Raw genomic sequence first — 21,333 nt, forward strand, 5'->3', positions numbered from 1 at the left:
CGTGTGCACCCCGTTTTCCACATCAGCCTCCTGAAACCCCATATTGCTTCTCCGCAATGGCATCCGGGACTGCCTCCCGAACAGCCCATAATGGTGGGGGGGAAAGAACATTTCGAGGTCTCCAAGGTCCTAGACTCCCGTATTCACCATGGAATTTTACAATACCTAGTTCGCTGGAAACACTTCCCCCCTGCCTATGACGAGTGGGTTCGCGCACGAGATGTCTCCGCCCCCAAGCTCGTCAACGCCTTTCACATTGCCTACCCAGACAGATCGGCCCCCTTGCAGGATGGGAGGGGGCCTTAAGGGGAGCAGGATGTCAGGTTGTTATCTCGGTTTCTCTGTTGCCTCTGTTCCTTTGCTGAACCGTCCAGACTTCAAGGACAGCTTCACATACCAATGCCTGGGAACGCTATCCCTGGGAAAGTGTGCTCTGTTTATGCTTTGCGTGTTCTATAATCACCCGCCTTTTTCAAGCCTTATATTGCCAACTAACGAGCAAGACCCTCATAGCTGTCATCTTATTCTATATGCACTGTATTACCTATTTGACCAGTAAAAGCCATCTGCTTGGATTCTGACTGTCTCTGTGGTGATTTCTGGTTCATTGGGTCAAGAGCTGACACCAGGGAAAGGTTATAGAGAAAATAAAATACTTTTCATTTCACTTGAATATTTTTCAGGAAACTAATGCTTTAAAAAACGATGGTGAATACCCAGCTGCTAAAGGGACAGCCATGAAGGAGCTAGAAAAGATTCTGAAGTGTAAGGATGTGTCACTGGCCACCAAGATTAAGTTAACTAATGCCAACGTATTCCCTATTACTATGTATGGGTGTAAAAACTGGACATTGAAGAAAGCTGATAGGAAGAAAGTAGATTCCTTTGAAATGTGGTGTTGGAGGAGAATGTTACGGATACCGTGGACTGCCCAAAAAATCAGTGGCTTATAGATCAAATCAAGCCTGAACTGACCCTAGAAGCTAAAATGACTAACCTGAAGGTATTGTATTTTGGTCACATTATGAGAAGACAAGAGTCACTAGAAAAGACAGCCAGGCTAGGAAAAGTTGAGGGCAGCAGGAAAAGAAGAAGACCCAACAAGAGATGGATTGACTCATTAAAGGAAACCACAGCCCTCAATTTGCAAGATCTGAGCAAGGCTGTCAAATATAGGACATTTTGGAGGACATTGATTCATAGGGTCATCATGAGTCGGAAGCGACTTGACTGCACTTAACACAAACACAAAGGAGGCTTCATCACTAATGACAATGTGGAGCAGACAGGAAACAGGAAGAGCTAAAACATAACTCCTTTATCTAGATCCAGCATTCCATTATTTTTTTCTATAGCAAAAAGAGAAGGATCATTGTATGACAAGAGGGCCTCTAATTCATTACTGCCCTAGAACTCCCATCCATCTAAATCTGGCACAGTTTAAAAACTGAATCTGAGAACCCTTGTACGTACTGATGGAATAGTGGGAGATTTGGCTGGATTACAGTTGAATGACAAACATAGTAGGGAGGAGGAGGAGAAACTGAATACTTGCACTTTCCCTGACACTAATCAGATTTTCTTGTCTTAAGAACGAATGCTTTAGTGAAACAATGTAGTTAATTTTATATTACCGCTACATTTCAAAATATAAGTTTGGATCTAAAGCACTATGAAAGGAAGTGGAAAGAAAACAGGAGTAATGCACTTGTGCAGGAGCTTTATGTGGTGCCTTAGGTCCCATTGCAGTTCTGGTGTTTCTGCTTGCACAAGAGTAAGAACATCTTTGGATTTTATTATTTTCTCATTCTGCTCTGCGGAACAAGGTATAAAACAACTCTTCCACAAATGGAAGATACATTCCATATGCAGGAAAGCACCTCTTGAAACAATTCATTGTAAATGTTGAACATTCTCTGTTCACCCTATAACTGAAAGATACAAAAGCAGAAGTTAGCACCACCTGTTAAACAGCGCTACACAACTGTTCCAACGCATGGCTGGTTTTATTTTTGCTGAGAATTACAGGAGGATCATGTGTGCTGAAGCAGAATTAAATAAAAGAGGAAATGTATAAATTATTCTTGTCAGTACCTCTTTAGTTCATGGAGTTTTGCAATTGTTAGCTGAGGAGTGCAAACTCCCCTCTCTTGCTTTTCTCTCCTTTCATCCTTTCTGAACCTTGGGATCAACAGGGAGCCCCCTCATTGAAATACCAGCCGTATACAACCTAAGGTCAAGGGCGCCTGGAAAGGCAATCACAGCAACTGCTGCTGATCTCCTTTCCTCTGGAGATTCGCCAAAGTCCAAGCATTTTCCAAAGGCAATGCCAGACCTTTTTCATTTGAACTGGCATTTGGTGACTGGGAATGAATCCAATAGTGAGCTATTTAAAAACTGAATATATTTCACATGCTGTTATGTTATGTCTGTTTTGTAAACATGTTGCCTACTCTGTTACTTCAGTACTGTACATACAGAAAAAGTGTTTTTGAATACAAACTCAGGTCTCAGTGGGTTTTTTTAGAGGGTGTTTGCTGATGGCAACATTTGTCTTTTTCTCACCAAGATCAAAAGAACCATCCAGGGGTGACAGCTGCCTGCTCCAGTACAAAAATATCATTAGCTGAACAATGGATTTTCTTCCCATACACATTTAAAATAGCTTACCAAGCGCAAAGTGTCAGTCTTAAAGTGTCACAAAAACATCTTAACCTCTGGTTAGCAGACATTTCACCCCCACCCCCGGTGCTTTCATCATTCACTACTGCAGTCAGGAGATGCAGACTATCCTTCTGCCTGCGTGAAGAAAAGCTTCACCCCTCCCAGCAACAACAAAAAATCCAATACTATCTGGCCCTGGTTGCTGGGTGGCACATTTTGGGGACAGAGGCTATTCCCTTATGGCCACCGAGGATCCTTTGATGTGTAACAGCTGTAGTAAGAGAACATATTCACTGCCCCTCCACCTTTATATCCCTGTTTTGTTTTTAAAAAATCTTATTGTATTTACTACATCTAAGTTTTTCCCCTGATTGCAAGCCACCTTGAAGGCCTGCAGAATGGCAACATATAAATACTTCAAATCTGGTAGCAGTGAAAACCTTAGAAGCACCTCAATAACAAACTGATTATTGTGAATGAGCTTTTGAAGACAGCATACTCATGTAACATGCAGAAGAATGTAGCTTCTAGCCCTTTTACTTATGAAAGCAATTTAAAAACCTATTTGCTCAATGAGCAACTGGGAGTTTTTTTGTTGGGGGGGGGGAGAGAAGGATGCAAAGGCACAAAGATGATCTAGGACTATTTGACACTTTCTATTTTCTAGGAATCACTTAAGTTAAATACCAAACATCCTATCCTAGATTACTTGTTTTTACCATTTCTATTTATTTATGATTGCCCCCCTCTCAGTCTACCCTTCGGAACCACCACCACAATCTCTGGCTAGGAGCCTCATCTATAGATATCACATTTGTTTATTTCATGCATCTGGTGAAACGGGCTGTTACCGCACTAGGTATTCCCAGCGATGTATCAAGAGTTTGGAAATGTTGTAAAAAACATCGCTTTAAAAGGGTTTTTGGATGCCACGGCTAAAAAATGGTTGGAAGACGTCTTCACAGCTAAAGGGGCCAAACAAAGTGCGAACAGTATTTTTTATAACCATTTCAGACTCTTAATACATCAGTGAGAATACATAGAAAGTGCGAACAGTGTTTTTTATAACATTTTCAAACTCTTTTTTTTAAATAAGTTTTTATTGATTTTTTAAAACTATAAATTCTCCATAATTTTGACAACAATGTAAAAATAGTATCACAATCACAATTATATTAATTGTTGTCTTAATTACCATTAAACATAAAAATAAAACGACTTCCCCATCACCTCCATCTACCTCTTAATAAAGTATTATTATCCTTCGTTAACATATACTAATCCTAGCATTAATTTCATTCTAAAGTTTCATGTTTTATAAAGTTTTACATTCTGGATCAGAATAAAAAGTAACCTTCCATTATTCCCAGATCTTGTACATTATCACAATGATTCCTTCAATTCTCCCCTTTTCCCTAGTTTCAACATTTTCAAACTCTTAATACATCGCTGGGAATACCTAGTGCGGTAACAGCCAGGATTGGCTGCTAATGTAGTCTATTAACATATTGCTACTCTTTCGAATTTACACATCGATCTCTTTCCACCAGTTACTCTTTCCAAACATGATAAAAGGAGCAATGAGTGACTTTAGACAGCTAGGACTGCAACTTTCCCTACAAAAATCCAAGATCTCACTTTAGAGTTCACAAGCAAAGGATATTTAGCTATTAATACCCACCCTTTTCCCCCTCGAAAGAATATAGTTAGGGGTCCAATTCAATGTTACACAGGCAGATTTATAGACAATAAAGCGGCCCGAGAAAGAAAAGACAGACACGATTCACAATAAAGAGTCGCTTACGGTGGGATCCTAGGGAGGTTTATTCAAAAGTTAAGTCACAGTGAATATAATTATACTTACTTCCAAAGCGCGTGCATAGGATTGCAGGCTTTGCAGCCGTACTTATTAACCGCTTCTATTGGTTTTTTTAAAAACCCAGCTATTATTCCCGCCCCCCCTCGCGCCCAGCCCCCCCCCCGTCGCGCCCAGCCCCCCCGGGTCCCTCGGGCTCGCCTCGGCCGATGCCCGGTGACGTCACGCGCAGCCCGGGCCTGGCCCGCGACCCCCAGCCACGCAGCCTGCGGGTTTTCCTTCCCTTCGCCGCCGCGGAGGAGCGGCCCGGTCCCGCTTCCAGCCCCGCCACCTCTTCCGAGGGGCCTCGGGAAAGCGCGTCGGGCCACGGCCGGCCGGAGCCTCCCGCCCGCCTGACGACTCCTCATGCGGCTGGCGCGGCCGCGCGCCCAGGCCCGAGGGGGCGGCGCTACGGCTTGCGCCCCGCCCCTCCAGCAAGAGCTGCGCCGAGGTGGGCGTACCTCCAGCGGCTACGTGCCCCGCTCCCTTGCTCAATATTGATGAGACGTGTCGGGAAGCGTGCTGTCGTCTGGGCAGGCGCGCCCTGCGATTGGACGCGGCCGTGTGTGCGCGGTGACGCGCCTCGTGGCGGTGCGGGTCCCGATTGCTGCAGCCGCTTGTCAGTGTGACGAAGATTGGCACCCAGGTAAGCGCTGTCACTCAAACCCGCTCCTAGCCAGCCAGCCAGCCAGCCATCCATCACGGCGCGCCCGCCGCCACGGCCGGCCGTCTTGGCTGAGGCGCGCCAACAGACCCGGGGCTGTGGGGCAGGAGGGGGGGGGGCGACAGGCGAACCCGCCACACTGAAAAGCGGGGCGGGGGCATCCGCACCGTAACCTACTCGGAGGGGGGGGTGAGGGGCGTCGGCGGGCGGGAGGAAGGAGAGAGAGGGGAGGGGGGAGTGAGGAAATTTCTGGAACAGCCGCCCGACTGGCCGTTGCCTGAGGAGGAGGAGGAGGAAGCGCGCGCGATGGGAGGGAGGGAAGGCGGCCGGGTGTCGCGCGCCTCAGGGGGTGGAGTAGGTTGAGGGGGGAGAGAGAGAGAGAGGGAGAGGGAGAAAAGGGCAACAGCTGTTATGTGGCGCGAGGCGAAGCGGGGGGGGGAGATGGGGGAGGCAGCATTTAAAGAGTGGGGGGGGGGCTTCAGGGACATTCCGACAGTGGCGAAGCCGGGCGGGTCGGAGCGCAGCTGTTGCTCCCTCCTTCTCCGCCCCGGCTTCTCTGCCCGCTCTCGGAGTGGGGCTGGCGGCCCCTCGGCTGCCGCTTCCCTCGCTCAGTAGGGGACGCGAAGGCGGGCGGGCGGGGGAGGAGGAGAAGAAGAAGAAGCCCCCCTCCCCCCCTCCCCCCCCCAGCTGCGCTTCTCTCCCTGTCGATCTTCTCACGCGTATTTGAAACGGGGAAGGAGCGTCGACGGGGTGGGGGGGGGTTGGGGAGGGGGGGTGTCTGTGTCGTCGTGCCCTTTTCGTGGTGGCCAATCAACGCGGGGCGTTGCTGATGCCTTGGCTTTCCGTGCTCGTTTGGGAACCCGCGTGAGAACCGGGCACGGGTGTCCTCGTGTTCCCGGAGCGCCCGCGATAAACGGCAGAAGGCGCTAAAACTTTGGGATGAACCCGGCGCGCGGCCTGCACCGCCGGACTCCCGTGTTTCTCACGGAGAGCGGAGAAAAGGCCCCGTCGTCCTAGTGGCAAACATCGCATTTTCAAGTGTGTCAGCGGGGGAAATGAGCTGCTTGTGATGGAGAAGGATTTGTACTATGGCAGAAGCAAATTCACCCATTTTATTGTGCTGGATGATAGGGATCCGTACATCTTTTCAAGCTGCATCATTCAATGGATAATTGAAAACTTGGATAAAATACTGAAAGTGTTATCTAATGTTCACATGCACTGAGCCAAGAAACCAAGCAATTAAATTATATATAAATTATATATATATATATATATAGATATATATATATAGATATATATAGATATATAGATATAGATATATATACACACACACACACATTTTGCGTTTTAAAGCATCTGTAGATACTTTTACCCTATCAAATCAGTTTTGGGAAACCAAAATTATATGTACTCACAGGATGCCAAGAATCTTTTGACTAAGTTCCAAAGTATTAATGACAACACTGCAGTTTTTGCTGTAGATATTTACAGTCTAAAGACTTGTCAGTTTTCCTCACCAAGCTGACAACAAACCTTTAAATCAAAACCTCGGCAGGACCAATTCTCTTGTCTGCAGTGATTATGTACGTGGAGGAATATGCATTCTGTGCTAAAATAAGAAATCAAAATAATGCTAATTCTGGGTAGAAAAGGCCGAACAGTGAGGTGTTATAGAAGTTTGCAGGTCATAAGGAGGAAAAACTATATAAGCCATCAGTGCTAAGCTTTCTGTTAGAAATGTTGTTATTCCTTGGATCAGCCTTACAAATAATTAGTATAAGAGTCTAGAGCACTGGTTCCCAACTGGGGGTCCGTGGACCCGCAGGGGTCCATGAGAACTAAATTAAGGTCTGCAAAACAAAGTTATAAACCCATAATAAATTAATATTTTCAATTAAAAGTTCTCTATTATAAAAATATATATTCAAATTTTATTCTAAGTTTAATGTTTAACTAACAGTTAAGATTAAAGTTTATTTTCAAATTCTCGGAATTTTTATTTTGAACCTTGGGGTCCCTGCACTGGAAAAAAAAGACCTAGTGGTCCCTGGTCAAAAAAAGGTTGGGAACCACTGGAAGGCCCAATAATAACTGGGCTTTTTTTTTTTTTAGAAAATGTTTTTCCAAGCACCTTTTTCAATTCTGATTGAAACACTAGGAAATTTGGTGTAGCACAGGGAGAAAATCTCCTATGAAGTCTTTCCCCTTTTGGAGTGAATTAAATGTTTTTAAAAGACGGTTTTATCCTTTCAAAATGTATAGCATGGTACATTTCATGTAAGACCACCTATGCCATTAGGTAACTATAATTCTTATTTACTGTTGACATGACATCAAGGAGATATTTATTGTTTAAATATAATTGGCAACAATTATGTAATTGAATAATACATTATTAAACAATTTAATGTTTTCAATGATCAAAAGTATTACTTCATATCTAACTATGCATGTAGTGACCGTTTCTGTCCAAATAATACTTTTATTATTATAAAATATTCTTTTCTAATTTCAATTTTTATTTTTCCTTGCCTCTCAGATGACAAGATTAGGATACATGTCCTAAGATAGCATAAGAAGTAGCAGTTTGCAGCTCTGGGTATACGTACAATTATGGTTGTAGAAAACTAAGACATTTATACTTTTGAAACCTCACAAGTATCCCATATAGTGCAAACTTACATTCTAAGGCAGGGGTCCTCAAACTTTTTAAACAGGGGGCCAGTTCACTGTCTCTCAAACACTGTTGGGGGCCGGACTGTTTCGGGGGAGGAGGAGGCGGCGCGAGGGGGCTTTCCGGAAAAGCATCCTCCTTACAAGCCCGGGCATTCCCCCTGTAGTGGTTAAGAGTGGTGGTTGGGAGCAGGGACTCTAGAGAACCGGGTTTGATTCCCCACTCCTCCACGTGAGAAGCGGAGGCTAATCTGGTGAACCTGGTTGGTTTCCCCACCCCTACTCACGAAGCCAGCTGACTGACCTTGGGCAAGTTACAGCTCTGTTAGCACTCTCTCAGCCCCACCTGCCTCACAGGGAGTCTGTTGTGGGAGGGTATGGGAAGGGGATTGTAAGGCAATTTGAGTCTCCCTTTAGTGGTAGAGAAAGTTGGCATGTAAAAACCAAGGCCATTTATTCATGGAAGGGTTTGCCTTGGATTTGCCGCTCTCCAGATGCACATTTTCCCCATCCGAATTCTCCAAACTCTCCCCTGGGGTGGGGGTGGGGAATTTACTTTTGAGTTCTGAGAATTCGGATGGGGAAAATGTGCATCTGGAGAGCGGCAAATCCAAGGCAAAACCTCCTGTGCATAAATGGCCACAAGTCTTTTTCTTCTCCCTGGAGATATGCCCAGCCCCCCCCCAAGGGGCCCCTACAATTACCTCCAGGCCACAAGGATACCCCCAGGAGGAGAGAGAGCCCCGAGCCGTGAGAACGCTGCCAACTGTGGCCAAAACAGGAACGCCAGGACAGGAAGGGGGCGACTGGGCAGCGTGCGAGGCAGCAAGACGCCTCGCGCACCCAGGAAAGGAGGTTTTGGGCCTGGGAGGGGGAAGGGGGCGACCGGGCGGCACGCGAAGCAGCAAGATGCCTTGTGTACCCAGGAAAGAGGTTTTGGGCTGGAGAGGGAGCAGGGAAGGGGGCGACTGGGGCGGGAGGGAGGCTTCCAGTTGTGCGTACACAGCCAGGAAGCCCAGAAAAGCTCTGGGGAGGGGGGCAAGGGGGGACTGGCTTCCTTGGTCCCCGGGCCGGACAAAAGCCCTCCGGGGCCGGATCCGGCCCTCGGGCCTTAGTTTGAGGACCCCTGTTCTAAGGTATAAATGATGTATTTTAATGTTGTTAAAGCAGTAAAACAACTTTAGCTTTGATAGGCAAGTAAGCATTGCATGTATTTCAGTTAGCAGTGTGGTGTAGTGGTTAAGGTATCCAACTTGGACCTGGGAAATCCAGGTTCGAATCCCCACTAGCGCTTGCTGGGTGGCCTTGGGCCAGTCACACACACTCAGCCCTGATCCTGGCTAGTATTTGGATGGGAGACCTCCAAGGAATACCAGAGCTGTGATGCGGAGGCAGGCAATGGCAAATCACCTCTGAATGTCTCTTGCCTTGAAAACCCTACAGGGTCGTCATAACTCAGCTGTGACTTGGTGGCAAAAAAAAAAAAGGATTTCAGTTTCCCCCCAGTATTCCATTTTTTTGGAGAGAAAATCCCCCCATGGCTTCAGAAATGAGGGAAATTATTTTCTTGTTTTCTTTATATCTAAGAAAGGGAGCTCTGACTCACAAAATGTCACACTGGAATAAATGTTAGCCCCTTGACTTCTGTTTTGTTTCAATATTTTTGAACATTTTACTTTTCTGACAGTGCAGTTTGTACCTCGCTGCTTAGAACAGAATTGTAAGAGTGTTCTTGTGACTGATGTCTGGGGTGCTACTGCAAACTGGACAAGCTGAGATGTAGCGCCATACTGCTGCACTGGTATATCCAACACTGCCAGATTGCTGTTTATCATCAGAGAATACCTGTGCAGCCTCTAAGAGGAAGAGCTTGCTTCAGAGCTACCTTTTCTTGATTTTGAGCCCTTGGCTGGATCATTGTACTTTTAAACTCATGAATATGGACTTCCGTGAATAGGACCTAAAATAAGTGGCAGTAGTTTTAGCCTAGACAGAATTATTCAGTAAAAATATTTAGATACCAGTTAACCCCTTTTTACCAATAACATCTAATGATTTCTAACTGTGCAATCCTAAGCAGAGTTGCAACCTTCTAAGCACACTGACTTAAATAGATTTAAAAGGGTGAAACTCTGCTTAGGATTGCACTGTAAATAGCCTATCACTTAAGATGGCTGATTTGTTCATTTTAAACGTATGTAGAGTCTGTTTACAAGTTTAAGTTCCTACCGTAGGAGAGAACTGATACTACCCTCCTCACTGGCCTGCTGTCTGGTCTATTATGTGGGCTGGTGCAGTGATCAGGAGGCCAGGAGCAAGGCTGACAAGTTGCTTTTCCTCACCTCGCCCCTCTTCTCAGCCTTGGACCAGCTTCAGCTGCTCACGGTGGTGAGCCCAAACTGGGCCCAAACTGTGGCCTGCTCCTCAGAGTGGCTGTGTCCTTTTCCTGACTGTGATGAGGCTGGGCCTGACTCCTGCGATGGCCCCATTTCTGGGAAATAGGACTGCAGTCTTTTAATCAATTCATTTATACCCCACCTTTCTCCCCAATGGGGACCTAAAGCAGCTTACATCCTCCATCTTATCCTCACAACAAACCTGTAAGGTAGATTAGGCTGAGAGAATGTGAGTGGCCCAAGGTCACCCAGCGAGCTTCCATGGCACGAGTGGACATTTGAGCCTGGATCTTCCAGATCCTAGTCTGGCACTCTTAACCACTACACCACACTAGCCAAAGGTATTTCTTTGAGGCATAAGAGGCTTGATCCCATCTTTGGTGCAACTTGCAGGAAGAAGGATGGCATTTGTGCCTTGGTCCCATTAGCCTGGAAATGGCAGTGTTGCTAGTATTACACTTTTTTCAGATGGCCCAGAGGTGATACTGCTTAGGATCTGGTTTAGCAGATCCATCTTGTGTTGATTGTATGATCTAGCAGCACTGTAGGCAAATGGTTATAAGACCATGGTCAAGAGTTTCTTTGGCTATACTTAATGCAGTTATTGGGGGTTAACGCACTTGTATTACCAGCAATGTATTAAGAGTTTGAAAATGTTATAAAAAATACTGTTCACACTTGCTGTATATTCCCACCGTTGTATTAAGAGTTTGAAAACATTATAAAAATACTGTTCGCACTTTGTTTGGCCCCTTTAGCTGTGAAGATGTCTTCCAACCATTTATAAGCCGTGGTATCCAAAAACCCTTTTAAAGTGATGTTTTTTATAACATTTTCAAACTCGTAATACATTGCTGGGAATACAAGTGTGGTAACCCCCTCAGTCTATAGATATTCCACTAATAAATTTATTTCAAGTAGTTTTCAACCTTTCCTTAAGCCTGTTGGCATCAGATGTTTATTAAAGATACTGTTGTTAAACTAGGGAATATAAAACATGTTTAATTTCTCGGGAAAACTTTCTTACTCAAAATTTTATTTTTAAAGGTAACTTTAACATGTCATAAAATACTTTCAAATTTTAAAGCTTGTTTAAAAATAGATTAACATTCATTCTGTAATATGAACTGCTGCTTGCCTGTTCAGATTTAATGATCCTGTTCATAGATCAATCTGAAATTTAAAATACAAGCTTGGTTATATTATTACTTCAGATGTAATATATTACAGAAATGGCAGCAATTGTACAATGTTGTATTAGCTCATAAAAACTTTAGGTATATGCATACTTATATGAGAACTAACCCTGTAGAGCAGAGTGGCCGTTATTCAAGTAAAGATTGCCTTCTGGGGGGTTGACACAAGCTCACTTAAGGGGGAAAACAAATGTGAATTTTGTAATATTAGCACATTAAATTGCCTTTAAAGCATTTAATTTTTTAAAAAACTGATTTAAAGTTTTAAAATCCGATTTAAATTTTTTTAAATCCAATTTTTTTATTTTAAAAAATCATTGATTTTTATTCATCCTGGGATGCACCCATTGCAGAACTGGTTTTTGAGAAATTTTGATCCCCTGATTCATTCACAAAATCAAAGGTTTTCTGCACATATAATTCAACAGTTAGCTTAGTTGCAGGATGAGAACATCCTAGCTGGAGTTCTCTTCATTCAGCCATTCCCACAAGTAACCTTTATTACTGATGCATCCTTAGAAGGCTGGGGGACTCACTGTGGTTTCCATTCTGTACAAGACACTTGGTTATCCTCCGAGAAGGGATTACCATTAATATCTTAGAATTACATGCTATTCATTATGCCCTCTATTCCTTTGAAGCTCTAGCCTTAGGACGGGTTGTACAGATACAAACAGACAATACAACTGCAATGCATTATATCAATCGACAAGGGGACACAGTATCCCTTTCTCTTTGCAGGGAGGCTATGACTATGTAGAAATTTCATTGGGGGCTACATTACACGCCATTCACATAGCTGGTACCAACAACATGAGGCCTGACATCCTCAGCAGAATGGGTTACTTGGACTACAAATAGTCCATTGCCACAAAGTATCTTCTCCCTATATTTACCCAATAGGTTTTCCCTTTGGTAGATTTGTTTGTCACCAGAAATAATACCAGATCTTGAGAGTTTTGTTCCAGGGCAGGGGGATAGAGGATGCTTTTCAGTTCCAGTGGATGAAAGCCCTGTTTTTTGCCTTCCCCCCCCCCTTTCCAACAAAGGTCCTTGCCAAGATCTGGACAGAGGGGAATTGGTGTATACTGTTGACCCCATTCTGGCTGAGACAAACCTAGTTCCAGACCCTGCTTTCAATGTCCAAGGGGATTTACATACACTTACCAATAAGTGCAGAGTTATTACACAAGGACCTCATGCTCCATCACAAGGTGCGCATGCTACACCTAACTGTCTGGCTACTGAACCCTCCTTTGTAGGTTTTTCGGAGCAGGTATCCAGGGTTATCCTCAGCACAAGGAAGCCTGCAACTAATTCGTCTTATGTTAGTAAATGGATACATTTTTCCTTTAGAGCTACTTCCTCATAAATAATCGTCCCCTTCCCTTGGTTTTTTAGTATCTCCTGTCTTTAAGACTTCAGCCCTCTCTGTGCCATCAAAGTACATTTAGCAGCCATTTCTGCTTCCCATGATATGTTTTCCCATCAGTTGTCCCAATTGTTTCTCAAGAGAACATCTTAGAATCCTCCTATGCCCCCTATAGTTCCACAATGGTCTTTGTTGTTAGTCCTATCACAACTTATGCTGGCTCTATTTGAACCAATGGATTCATGCTCTCTTTCGATTCTCTCTGTGAAGGTGACCTTTTTGGTAGCTATCACAATGTCTAGGAGAATAGGCAGTTCGGAGAACTGATTCCCTATTTATTACGTTCCATATTGAAAAAGTAATTTTAAGACCTAGAGTGCAGTTTTTACCAAAGGTCGTTTCCCAGTTTCACCTTCACAAGGCATCATCCTACCTATATTCTTTCCTTCTCCAAGTTCTGATGCACACAGAACTTTACACTTGTTAGTTGTTAAGAGAGCTTTATTATATTATTTACCCAAAACAGCCATTTCAGAAATCCCCACAGTTATTCCTTTGCTATCCGGGCCCCTCCAAAGGAAAATCAATGTCCTCACAGACCCTCTCAAGGTGCTTTACAACTGTAATCAAGCTGAGCTACATTCAGGCCAAGCAACTATGTCCACTCTAGGGAAAGGCTCATTCTGTGAGGGCACAAGTAGCATCCGCTGCCTTTGCTCAAGGTACCCCATTAGCAGATGTCTGCAGAGCAGCAACTTGGTCATATTCGGACACATTTGTGAGACATTACGCTGTGGACAAGACAGGAGATGTCAGTCAGCAAAGCTGTCCTGCACTCTATTTTCCAATGAGAGCATCACTCCACCTTGGTGAGTAACTTTATAGTCTCCCAACATGGGACTGCACCGAAGACAGACAATGAAAACAGTGTTGCACTTACCTGTAACTGTTGTTCATTGAGTTGTCTTCTGTGCAGGTACATATTCCCTCCCTCCTGCTCTGCTGTGAGCTCTCCATTGTAGTAGTATAGTTGTCTGTTCAGCTCGCGATGGCTCAGGGGAACTGAGGGAAGAGAGGATCCCCTCCCTTGGAGTACGTGATTGTTTGAGCAAGAAAATGGCTGCCGCTCGCGCTCTGAAGGGGAGAGGCTCCCCTAAACTTTCTATAACGCTAAATAAAAGCTGGAAAAAATCCTCCAGTGGCTGGCCTGTGCCTGCACAGTCCCAATATGTGCCTGCCCAGAAGGCAACTCAGTGGACAGCAGTTACAGGGAAGTGCAACACTGTTTTACAATGCAATTGGGAAAAATCAATTTCTTTTATATTGTCTTATATAGTGATAGATATTTATGTGGTGATAGGAAATTACCTATTATAATATAATAGACTTGACGACACTTAATACATACACACAATTTAGTATTAAGACTGGCTTTCTGGGTGCAGTATGTGAGCACAAAAGTACATTTCATGGAGGGAAACAGACATAGTCCCACCACCGCTGAACTATTAACTCTGTCAGTGCCAATCATGTGTTTGGTATGTGAAACTACAATTTCAGACACTGTGAGCACTTGTCCCATGACAATCCCATAAACAACATCCATAGACTAGTAGTCCAAAAGAGAGTTGATTCATTGGAAGATCCATAGGTTTACAGCAGCCAGAAGCAAGATGGCACTAATGAGAACTAAGAGCATGGTACAGGGTATATATGAAATCAAAAGCATTGGATGCCATGAGAACCCCCCTCCCCTTGAGGCAAGATTCACACAGAGTCAAGAGTCAAAACACAAGTTTGCAGTTGCTACAGCTGACCTTGGCCAGCACCTGCAGTAAGCATAACATCTTCAGTCAGACCTTGCCTGGCATTTCCTGTACAGGCCAGGCCTGACAGACACCCTCTCATGAGGTAATCAGCTTTTTCAATGACTGCTCTAGCCATCTGCATGGTATTGAAGATCTTTATATGCAGCAGTAGTAGTGATATGCAGTGGAAATAGTAGTAATAAGCAGAGAAATTATCCAGAGGTAGAACAGATACAGGATGGAAGCATGTTGTGAAGCCTACTCTTGGCATAATGTTTAGGGTAAAACTGTTGCTCTGTTACCCCTTAGTAAGGAGCTGTCAAAGTTCACACCAGTTTCTGAATGCTACGATGTACTGGCAAAAGATGTCATCAGAAATCAACTAAATGTGAATAAAATTGTGAACAGTATAATTATGAAACCAATCTTGAGTGTTAGTAGTCTATACTCCAGTGTTCAAGCTACATCTCACAGAAGTTCACAGTGCTACAGAGAAGTAACGACTGCTGCTTAAGTTATGTGACATTATTGCAAAGTAAATGATAACCAATTGCCTTATCCATCTACATTTGTAGACCTCCTTTCATCCAAGAACTTGAGAGCAGTATATGTTGGTATTTTCCACACAGGGGTCAGGCTTCTGAACTTTCCCTCCCCTTCCCTGTGCCACCAGGGCTTTTTCATTTTTTTAAATGGGCAAAATACCAGACATTCAAGCACCCTGAATGCTCAGCTTCTATTATTTAAATAAATAAGTCTCTGGTCCCTTTCTGTGGAGATAAACACCTTTCCTTTGTATTCTGGCAACAAAAGGGTCTAGAGACTTGTTTTAAAAAATGAAAAGCTGGAAATTCAGAGAACTTGAAACACAGAGTGTTATAATGTTATAATAATATTCAATTGCTGATTTTAAAAACAAAAAATCCCCCCCAACAGGATGAGGAAATGGCTGCCCTGTGGGCAGGACCAGGACAGTCCATATTTTCCCACCCACACAGAAGCCATACAGGTGTTGCTGCTGTCTTGAAACTTTTCTGCAAAGCAGGCTTGGGAAGGATCAGAGAAAAGCTGGGAAAACTTTGAGAGGTGTATGAATGCACCAGGACATTGTAGGAAGCAGAAAAAAACCTGCATCCCGATAGCACTGACAAATAACCGGGACAAATAACTCATGTGGAAATGGGCTATGGTATCCCCTGTGTTTTATCCTCACAGCAGCCCAGAAAGAAAGTGACAGCCAAGGTTACCCAGAGATTTTCATGGCCAAGTGGGGGTTAGAACTTAGATTTGCCACTACTAATCCAACTGGTAACTGTTACACCATAATGGACCTATGTACTGGGTGTTTTGATGAAATTGTTGGAAGCTATAATGTTACCTCTGCTTTGTGAGGCAGAAGTGGGCTTAAGGTGACTTTTCAATTTTTTTCTTTAATTGAGACATTTTAGGTTCTTTAGTAAAATAAATTGAAAATAATGTGGTATGTTGACTTGATTTATTCCTTGGTTTAAAATAAGATAGTTGATAGTCTATAAAACCTTTGTTAGATAGTAATAAGTAATCATAATCTGATCAAAGGTTTGCTTTGTGACATAAAACAAAGTGGGATGGAACACTTCAGCCATGGTATTTTGAATAAATAGTTTTCTCCCAGTGAACGATTGGCCATAGGCTTTCCTTTCTTGCTTTTCCTTCCTAGATCCCATGACCCACTGGTCTTGAGCAGTTAATGGGGAGATTTTTCCCCCCTATTTCTTTAAGGAAAATGTGGTGGAGAGATACTTGGCCACTGCCAGTGTTTTACTTGGATCTCTCTCCACCAGCAAAAAAAGGAGTATTTTATCACCTATTAAGGTAGCAAGTAGTTTAGTTAAAATAGGAGTGATCCATTGGTCACATTGGAGTTTGAAATGGGGACACTCCAGCATCATGTGAGCAAGTGTATTAATTTTCTTCATGTCGCATGAGCAAAGTCTTTCTGAGTAGGGTAAATTGCTATTATTGGACTAGATGGACTCCTCTTCTGATCTAGCTAGGAACAACGCGCTTCCCATACTTATGTCACAGCTTAGTGACCTGTTGTTGAAGGATTGCTGTTCAGCAAGTACCCCCATGGATCCCCCTGTTGGAATTTTTCTCAAGAGTGTTTGTGGTGGACAAAAAGGATGGTGGACCTACTTAAGACACTGCTGTGGAATCGATCCACTCTCGATTTGAAAAACTTAAATAAATGTTTGTTCCAAAGTTCAGGATGGTCTCCTTACCTTCTATAATTGAACTCTTTATTCCAGGTGCATGGATGGCAGTCCTTGACCTCAAGGATGCCTACTTCCACATTTCTGTCCATCAAGCATACAGAAAATTTCTATGTTTTAGACAGGGTCCTAATAGTTACCATTGGTGAATGACATGAAATAATATAGGTATGGAGATGTGAGAGCGGTGGTGTTTATGCAAGGAAATATGTGAAACTGTCAAAACATCTGTTGGTGAAAGAACGTGCACGTTCCACATGAAAAATACCATGACCTTTTTATTATGGACAATTTTAGCTGGCATTTAGCATCCACACCTAGGCCATTTATGCATGATTTTTCCAACCTTCAAAAGTCACTTTGCTCACGCCTCACGCTTTCTCCATGGTTTATGTTTTGCCACGAATTTAAAGTCTGCTCCGAGCCCAAATCGCCACAGATCAATGCAATTTCTGTGCATAGCGTTAACTTTGGGTTTCTCTCTCCATGCCCATTTTTTCTTGTCCCTGTCTCATCCAATCCCTCCCCTACAAGCCATTTTGGTGAGTTTTAGTAGTGAGTGTTTTAAGATCTCAGGGAATGGAGCTGGCTGTCGTCCCCCCTTGCCTCATACGCATCCTCTCTAGTCAGTTGCAGCAGCAAGAGTTCTTTTTAGTTTGCCAGTGCAAGACTCCTGCTTTGAGATAGCCAGAAACGAATTGGTGTGGGGGTCCCTCTCTGCTTTGGCTGTAAAATGGCCACTGGGCTCAAATCAAATGAAAGAATCCCACTGCGGGGCTGGTGACCCAGGGCTCCCTGTCCTCCCCCCCCCCATTTTGGGACTTTTTACCCCTTGGTTTTCTAGTCCCATTTTAGTGAAAAGGTGCTAAAATGTAAATATAAATGAACAGCCAAAGGAAAGACCTTGTGTTCCCTCATTCCCGCCCCCCCCCAAAGTTGGGCAATTTAACACTTCTCCGATATTGTAAGAGTATTCAGGAGTGCTATCTGGTCTTGCAAGTGTAACCAGTATCAACTATTCCTTAAGAGTGTGCAGTCTGAAAAAACAATGTTCCAGTTCCCAGGCCTTGTAGTATGTTGTTTAATCCATGGGTACTTTTGGCATATACCTGAGAGTAACTAGGAGTGGCTAGGATGTTGCCTTTTAATGCAGAAGGCCTGGGTTCAAATCCTCAGTTAACCACAAAGCCAATTAGGTATGTTACTCTCTTTCCCTGTGTGGTTCTGAGGATAAAGGAAGGTAGGGCATCATATTTAGCACCCTGAACTCTTTGGAGGAAGGATTGGATAAAAGTGTAGTAATAAATTATATCCCTTTTGGTGTTTTTATTTTATTAAGTCAATACTCTGTGGCAGTGCCCAGTGTCGTTCAGTTGGACATTTTTCTGACCATTCCTGCACTTCATTGTAAGAATAAAAACAAATGAATAACATTAAAAAATTATCCTGTATACTGTTTCCAGAACTTCTGACTTAAAAAAATACTATCTTGTTGGGTTTTGTCAAGAAGATTCATGAAATTTATGAGTGGATATAGAAAACACATCTAAATTTAATGGAATCACCAACAAAATTTTGCTTATATTGTGCTGACAGTTCAGTCATGTATTTCGCAGTATATAACTAAAAACATGCTAACATTTTTGTAGGTTTTTCCCCTCAGAAAATTTGAATTAAGATATGATGATTTGACCAATAAGAGCCCTTGGTAACCATGATGGCAACACAGGCATTAAGTATAGACAACTATCAAGATGGACAACAGGTAAGGACATCTGTGCACTGCATAGCAGCAGGTTAAAGTATTTTGACCTTGCATTTGAAACTACTTCCAAGTTGTGCCATTGACTTGTATTGTTGTACATTCTCTTTTTAGCGCTGTTTGTAGAAGGTTAAGTAAGAGGCAACTGAATTGTCAGAAACATTCCTTTTGGACTAGACTGGCATGCTAAGCAAAGTTTATCATTTTGCCTTCAGATAACTGGTTGAATCCCAAAGATCCATTATGCTAATGTGGTGCTTTCCTCCAGTGCAACTACCTTTTGCCAGTAGAAGTGCCTCTTGGGGTCAGGGGAAGGATCCTTGTGTGGAAGCAAAGTGCCATTGTTAGCAGAACACCGCTGCAGAATCCATCCCAAGAATGTTTCTGACTTCAGTCTATCCCCCCTCTCCAGAGATTTCTTTCACAATTGTAGTTAATTTTAGCTATATTAATGGTCCCTTTTATCAGGGGATAGTCCTCACTTTCCATTGCTATAAGTCTGAATAGTTCACTGTGACCAGGTGCTTCAAGTTCATTTGCTGATACTTCTTGAATTATGTGCAGGTCCTTATGTCCTCTTCATTGCTTCTAAGGTTTGGTGGTCAGATTTTATTCTGTTCACAGAACAAACCTGGTTGGGCTTTTGATACTTCGTTACCTCAACGTTGTTTTAACCTGCATATCCATATCACTGCCGGAGTTGTTGACTTTGTGTGGCTTGCCAAAAACTCAGCACTCCTCCTCTGGACTGTCAAAGCTTGCCTGTACCTGTTGTTGACCCATCCCTGGTTTCACTCATTGACCATGTATTTGTAAAATCTTATTGGGAACCCTATTTGCTGGAAGCTCTTTTATTATCCCAATTCCATCTCTTCCATAATGGCTTTAAGAACAAACCTTGGTGTCAGTTGCCAGCATTTGTTTCCTCCCCTGTGGTCTCTTCAATTCAGACTGAACCAGCCTCTAAGAAGATTGGCTGCAGCATTAAAGCAATTCGATGGCATATTCCTCTGTTTTTGCTAGGTATATTATTTGACCTTTGGGGAAATTCTGTGGTTTAGTATAGATGTCAGCAGTAACTGTGGCCATAAGCAAACTTTTAGGTGACTCTAAAATTCTTTCCCATTTATTATGGGTCTGTTGCAAATTTATTGGTGTAATCTATTAGTTACTTAAAGTGCATGCTATAGTTAAGAATTTAAAAATCAAGTTATATGTTACCCATAGGAAAATAATTAATATTTGCAATATTTTAAAAGCACTGCATGTATTCTTCAGTTTTAATTTTAGGCTGTAATTTCAAATATACATATTTAGGAGTAAGTCAATTGAACTCCTTTACTACTCCTTTACTACTACCACAAATACAGCACAGAGAGTTATGTTTGCTTGTTTGTTGTATTCATGTAGTTATAACTTGCTTTTCTCATCACTGGGGACCCAGTTGGATTATAACACAGAAAAAATACAGAAAAACAAACAATACAGAATTTTTAAAAATTATTTATATTCATTGTGTTTATGGAGCTGAGGTTATTCAAAGCTTAACTGCTTTGAAATCAGGTTTAATGTTTTCTAAGTGAAAGTGTTATAATAGTATAATAGACTTACAGCATCTGATTATTTGTAGTTATATTTGGCTTGCATTTTAATGCTATGGTGGGGAGAAAGAGAACATTTCTTTTACAATACACATTCCATAGTAAATTTGAAGTTAATTCCTGATGCTTTAAAAAATGTTCCAAAAACCTGAATGTGAAAATAACAATTTGGCACCCTGATTCAATATGTATTTCTTTGGTAGCAAGTCCTATTGATTTTAGGAAAACTTGCTTCCAAGCAGCGTGCTCTAGATGATAAATCCTTGAGTTTGTATTTTGGGTATGTATGTGTAGTCTGGATGGCCCAGGCTAGCCTGATCTCGTCAGATCTCAGAAGCTAAGCAGGGTCAGCCCTGGTTAGTATTTGGATGGGAGACCACCAAAGAATACCAGGGTTGCTGTGCAGAGGAAGGCACTGGCAAACCACCTCTGTTAAGTCTTTCCATGAAAACCCCAAAAGGGGTCGCCATAAACGGCTGCGACTTGAAGGCACTTTACACACACACACACACACACACATGTGTAGTCTGGTAACTTAACAGATGGAATAGCACCAGACAATGAGAAAAAGATAATGAGAAATGTTTATGAAAGATGTTAAGCGTAAAAGACAATGTTTCTTTTCCAAGCAGAAGCTACCCAAAATGAAAGCTGAAAATGAAATTACTTTCTTCACTATAAATATTGCCAGTATAAGGTGTCACAGTCTGATGTGGGTGAAATTTTTCTATTTCTAAAGAGTCATTGTGTTGGATCCAGCACAGCATTTCCATGGTGCAAGGACTTCCACCAGCACAGTATGACTTTTGGCTCTCTCCTATGGCAGCCAGAAATGGCCATCTCAAAGTCCTTCAGCTGGAGGAGACGGGTCCCCCAGGAACAAGATTTTGTGGAGCATTTTGGGCTACTGCCGGGGGAGGGGGGGACATTCTCTGAGGGAAGGAGTTTTGTGCCTGTGGAAACGTGCTTGTTCCAACCTGTTGTTTCATAAAATTAATAACAATGGATGCCATTGCCAACACAATATTAGGCAGAACCAATGGGTTGAAATTAAATCCAAAGAGTTTCCGTCTAGACATTAGGA

The 21,333-nt window shown here is 42.9% G+C and overlaps 1 protein-coding gene across 4 annotated transcripts in view; it reads left to right on the top strand.

The window, feature by feature from the left end:
* The first annotated feature begins 5,045 nt into the window (after nt 1–5,045).
* PKNOX1 (PBX/knotted 1 homeobox 1) overlaps nt 5,046–21,333 on the top strand; it is a 34,315-nt gene continuing 18,027 nt past the window's right edge. For all 4 annotated transcript variants that reach the window (XM_056858335.1, XM_056858337.1, XM_056858336.1 and 1 more), the window contains exons 1-2: nt 5,046–5,165; nt 18,550–18,651. In XM_056858335.1, the coding sequence (XP_056714313.1) occupies nt 18,601–18,651 (51 nt within the window). In that variant the 5' untranslated portion in view covers nt 5,046–5,165; nt 18,550–18,600. The remainder of the gene's footprint in view (nt 5,166–18,549; nt 18,652–21,333) is intronic.

This window comes from Euleptes europaea, chromosome 12 (genome assembly GCF_029931775.1).
Source record: "Euleptes europaea isolate rEulEur1 chromosome 12, rEulEur1.hap1, whole genome shotgun sequence".
Taxonomy (NCBI): Eukaryota; Metazoa; Chordata; class Lepidosauria; order Squamata; family Sphaerodactylidae; genus Euleptes; species Euleptes europaea.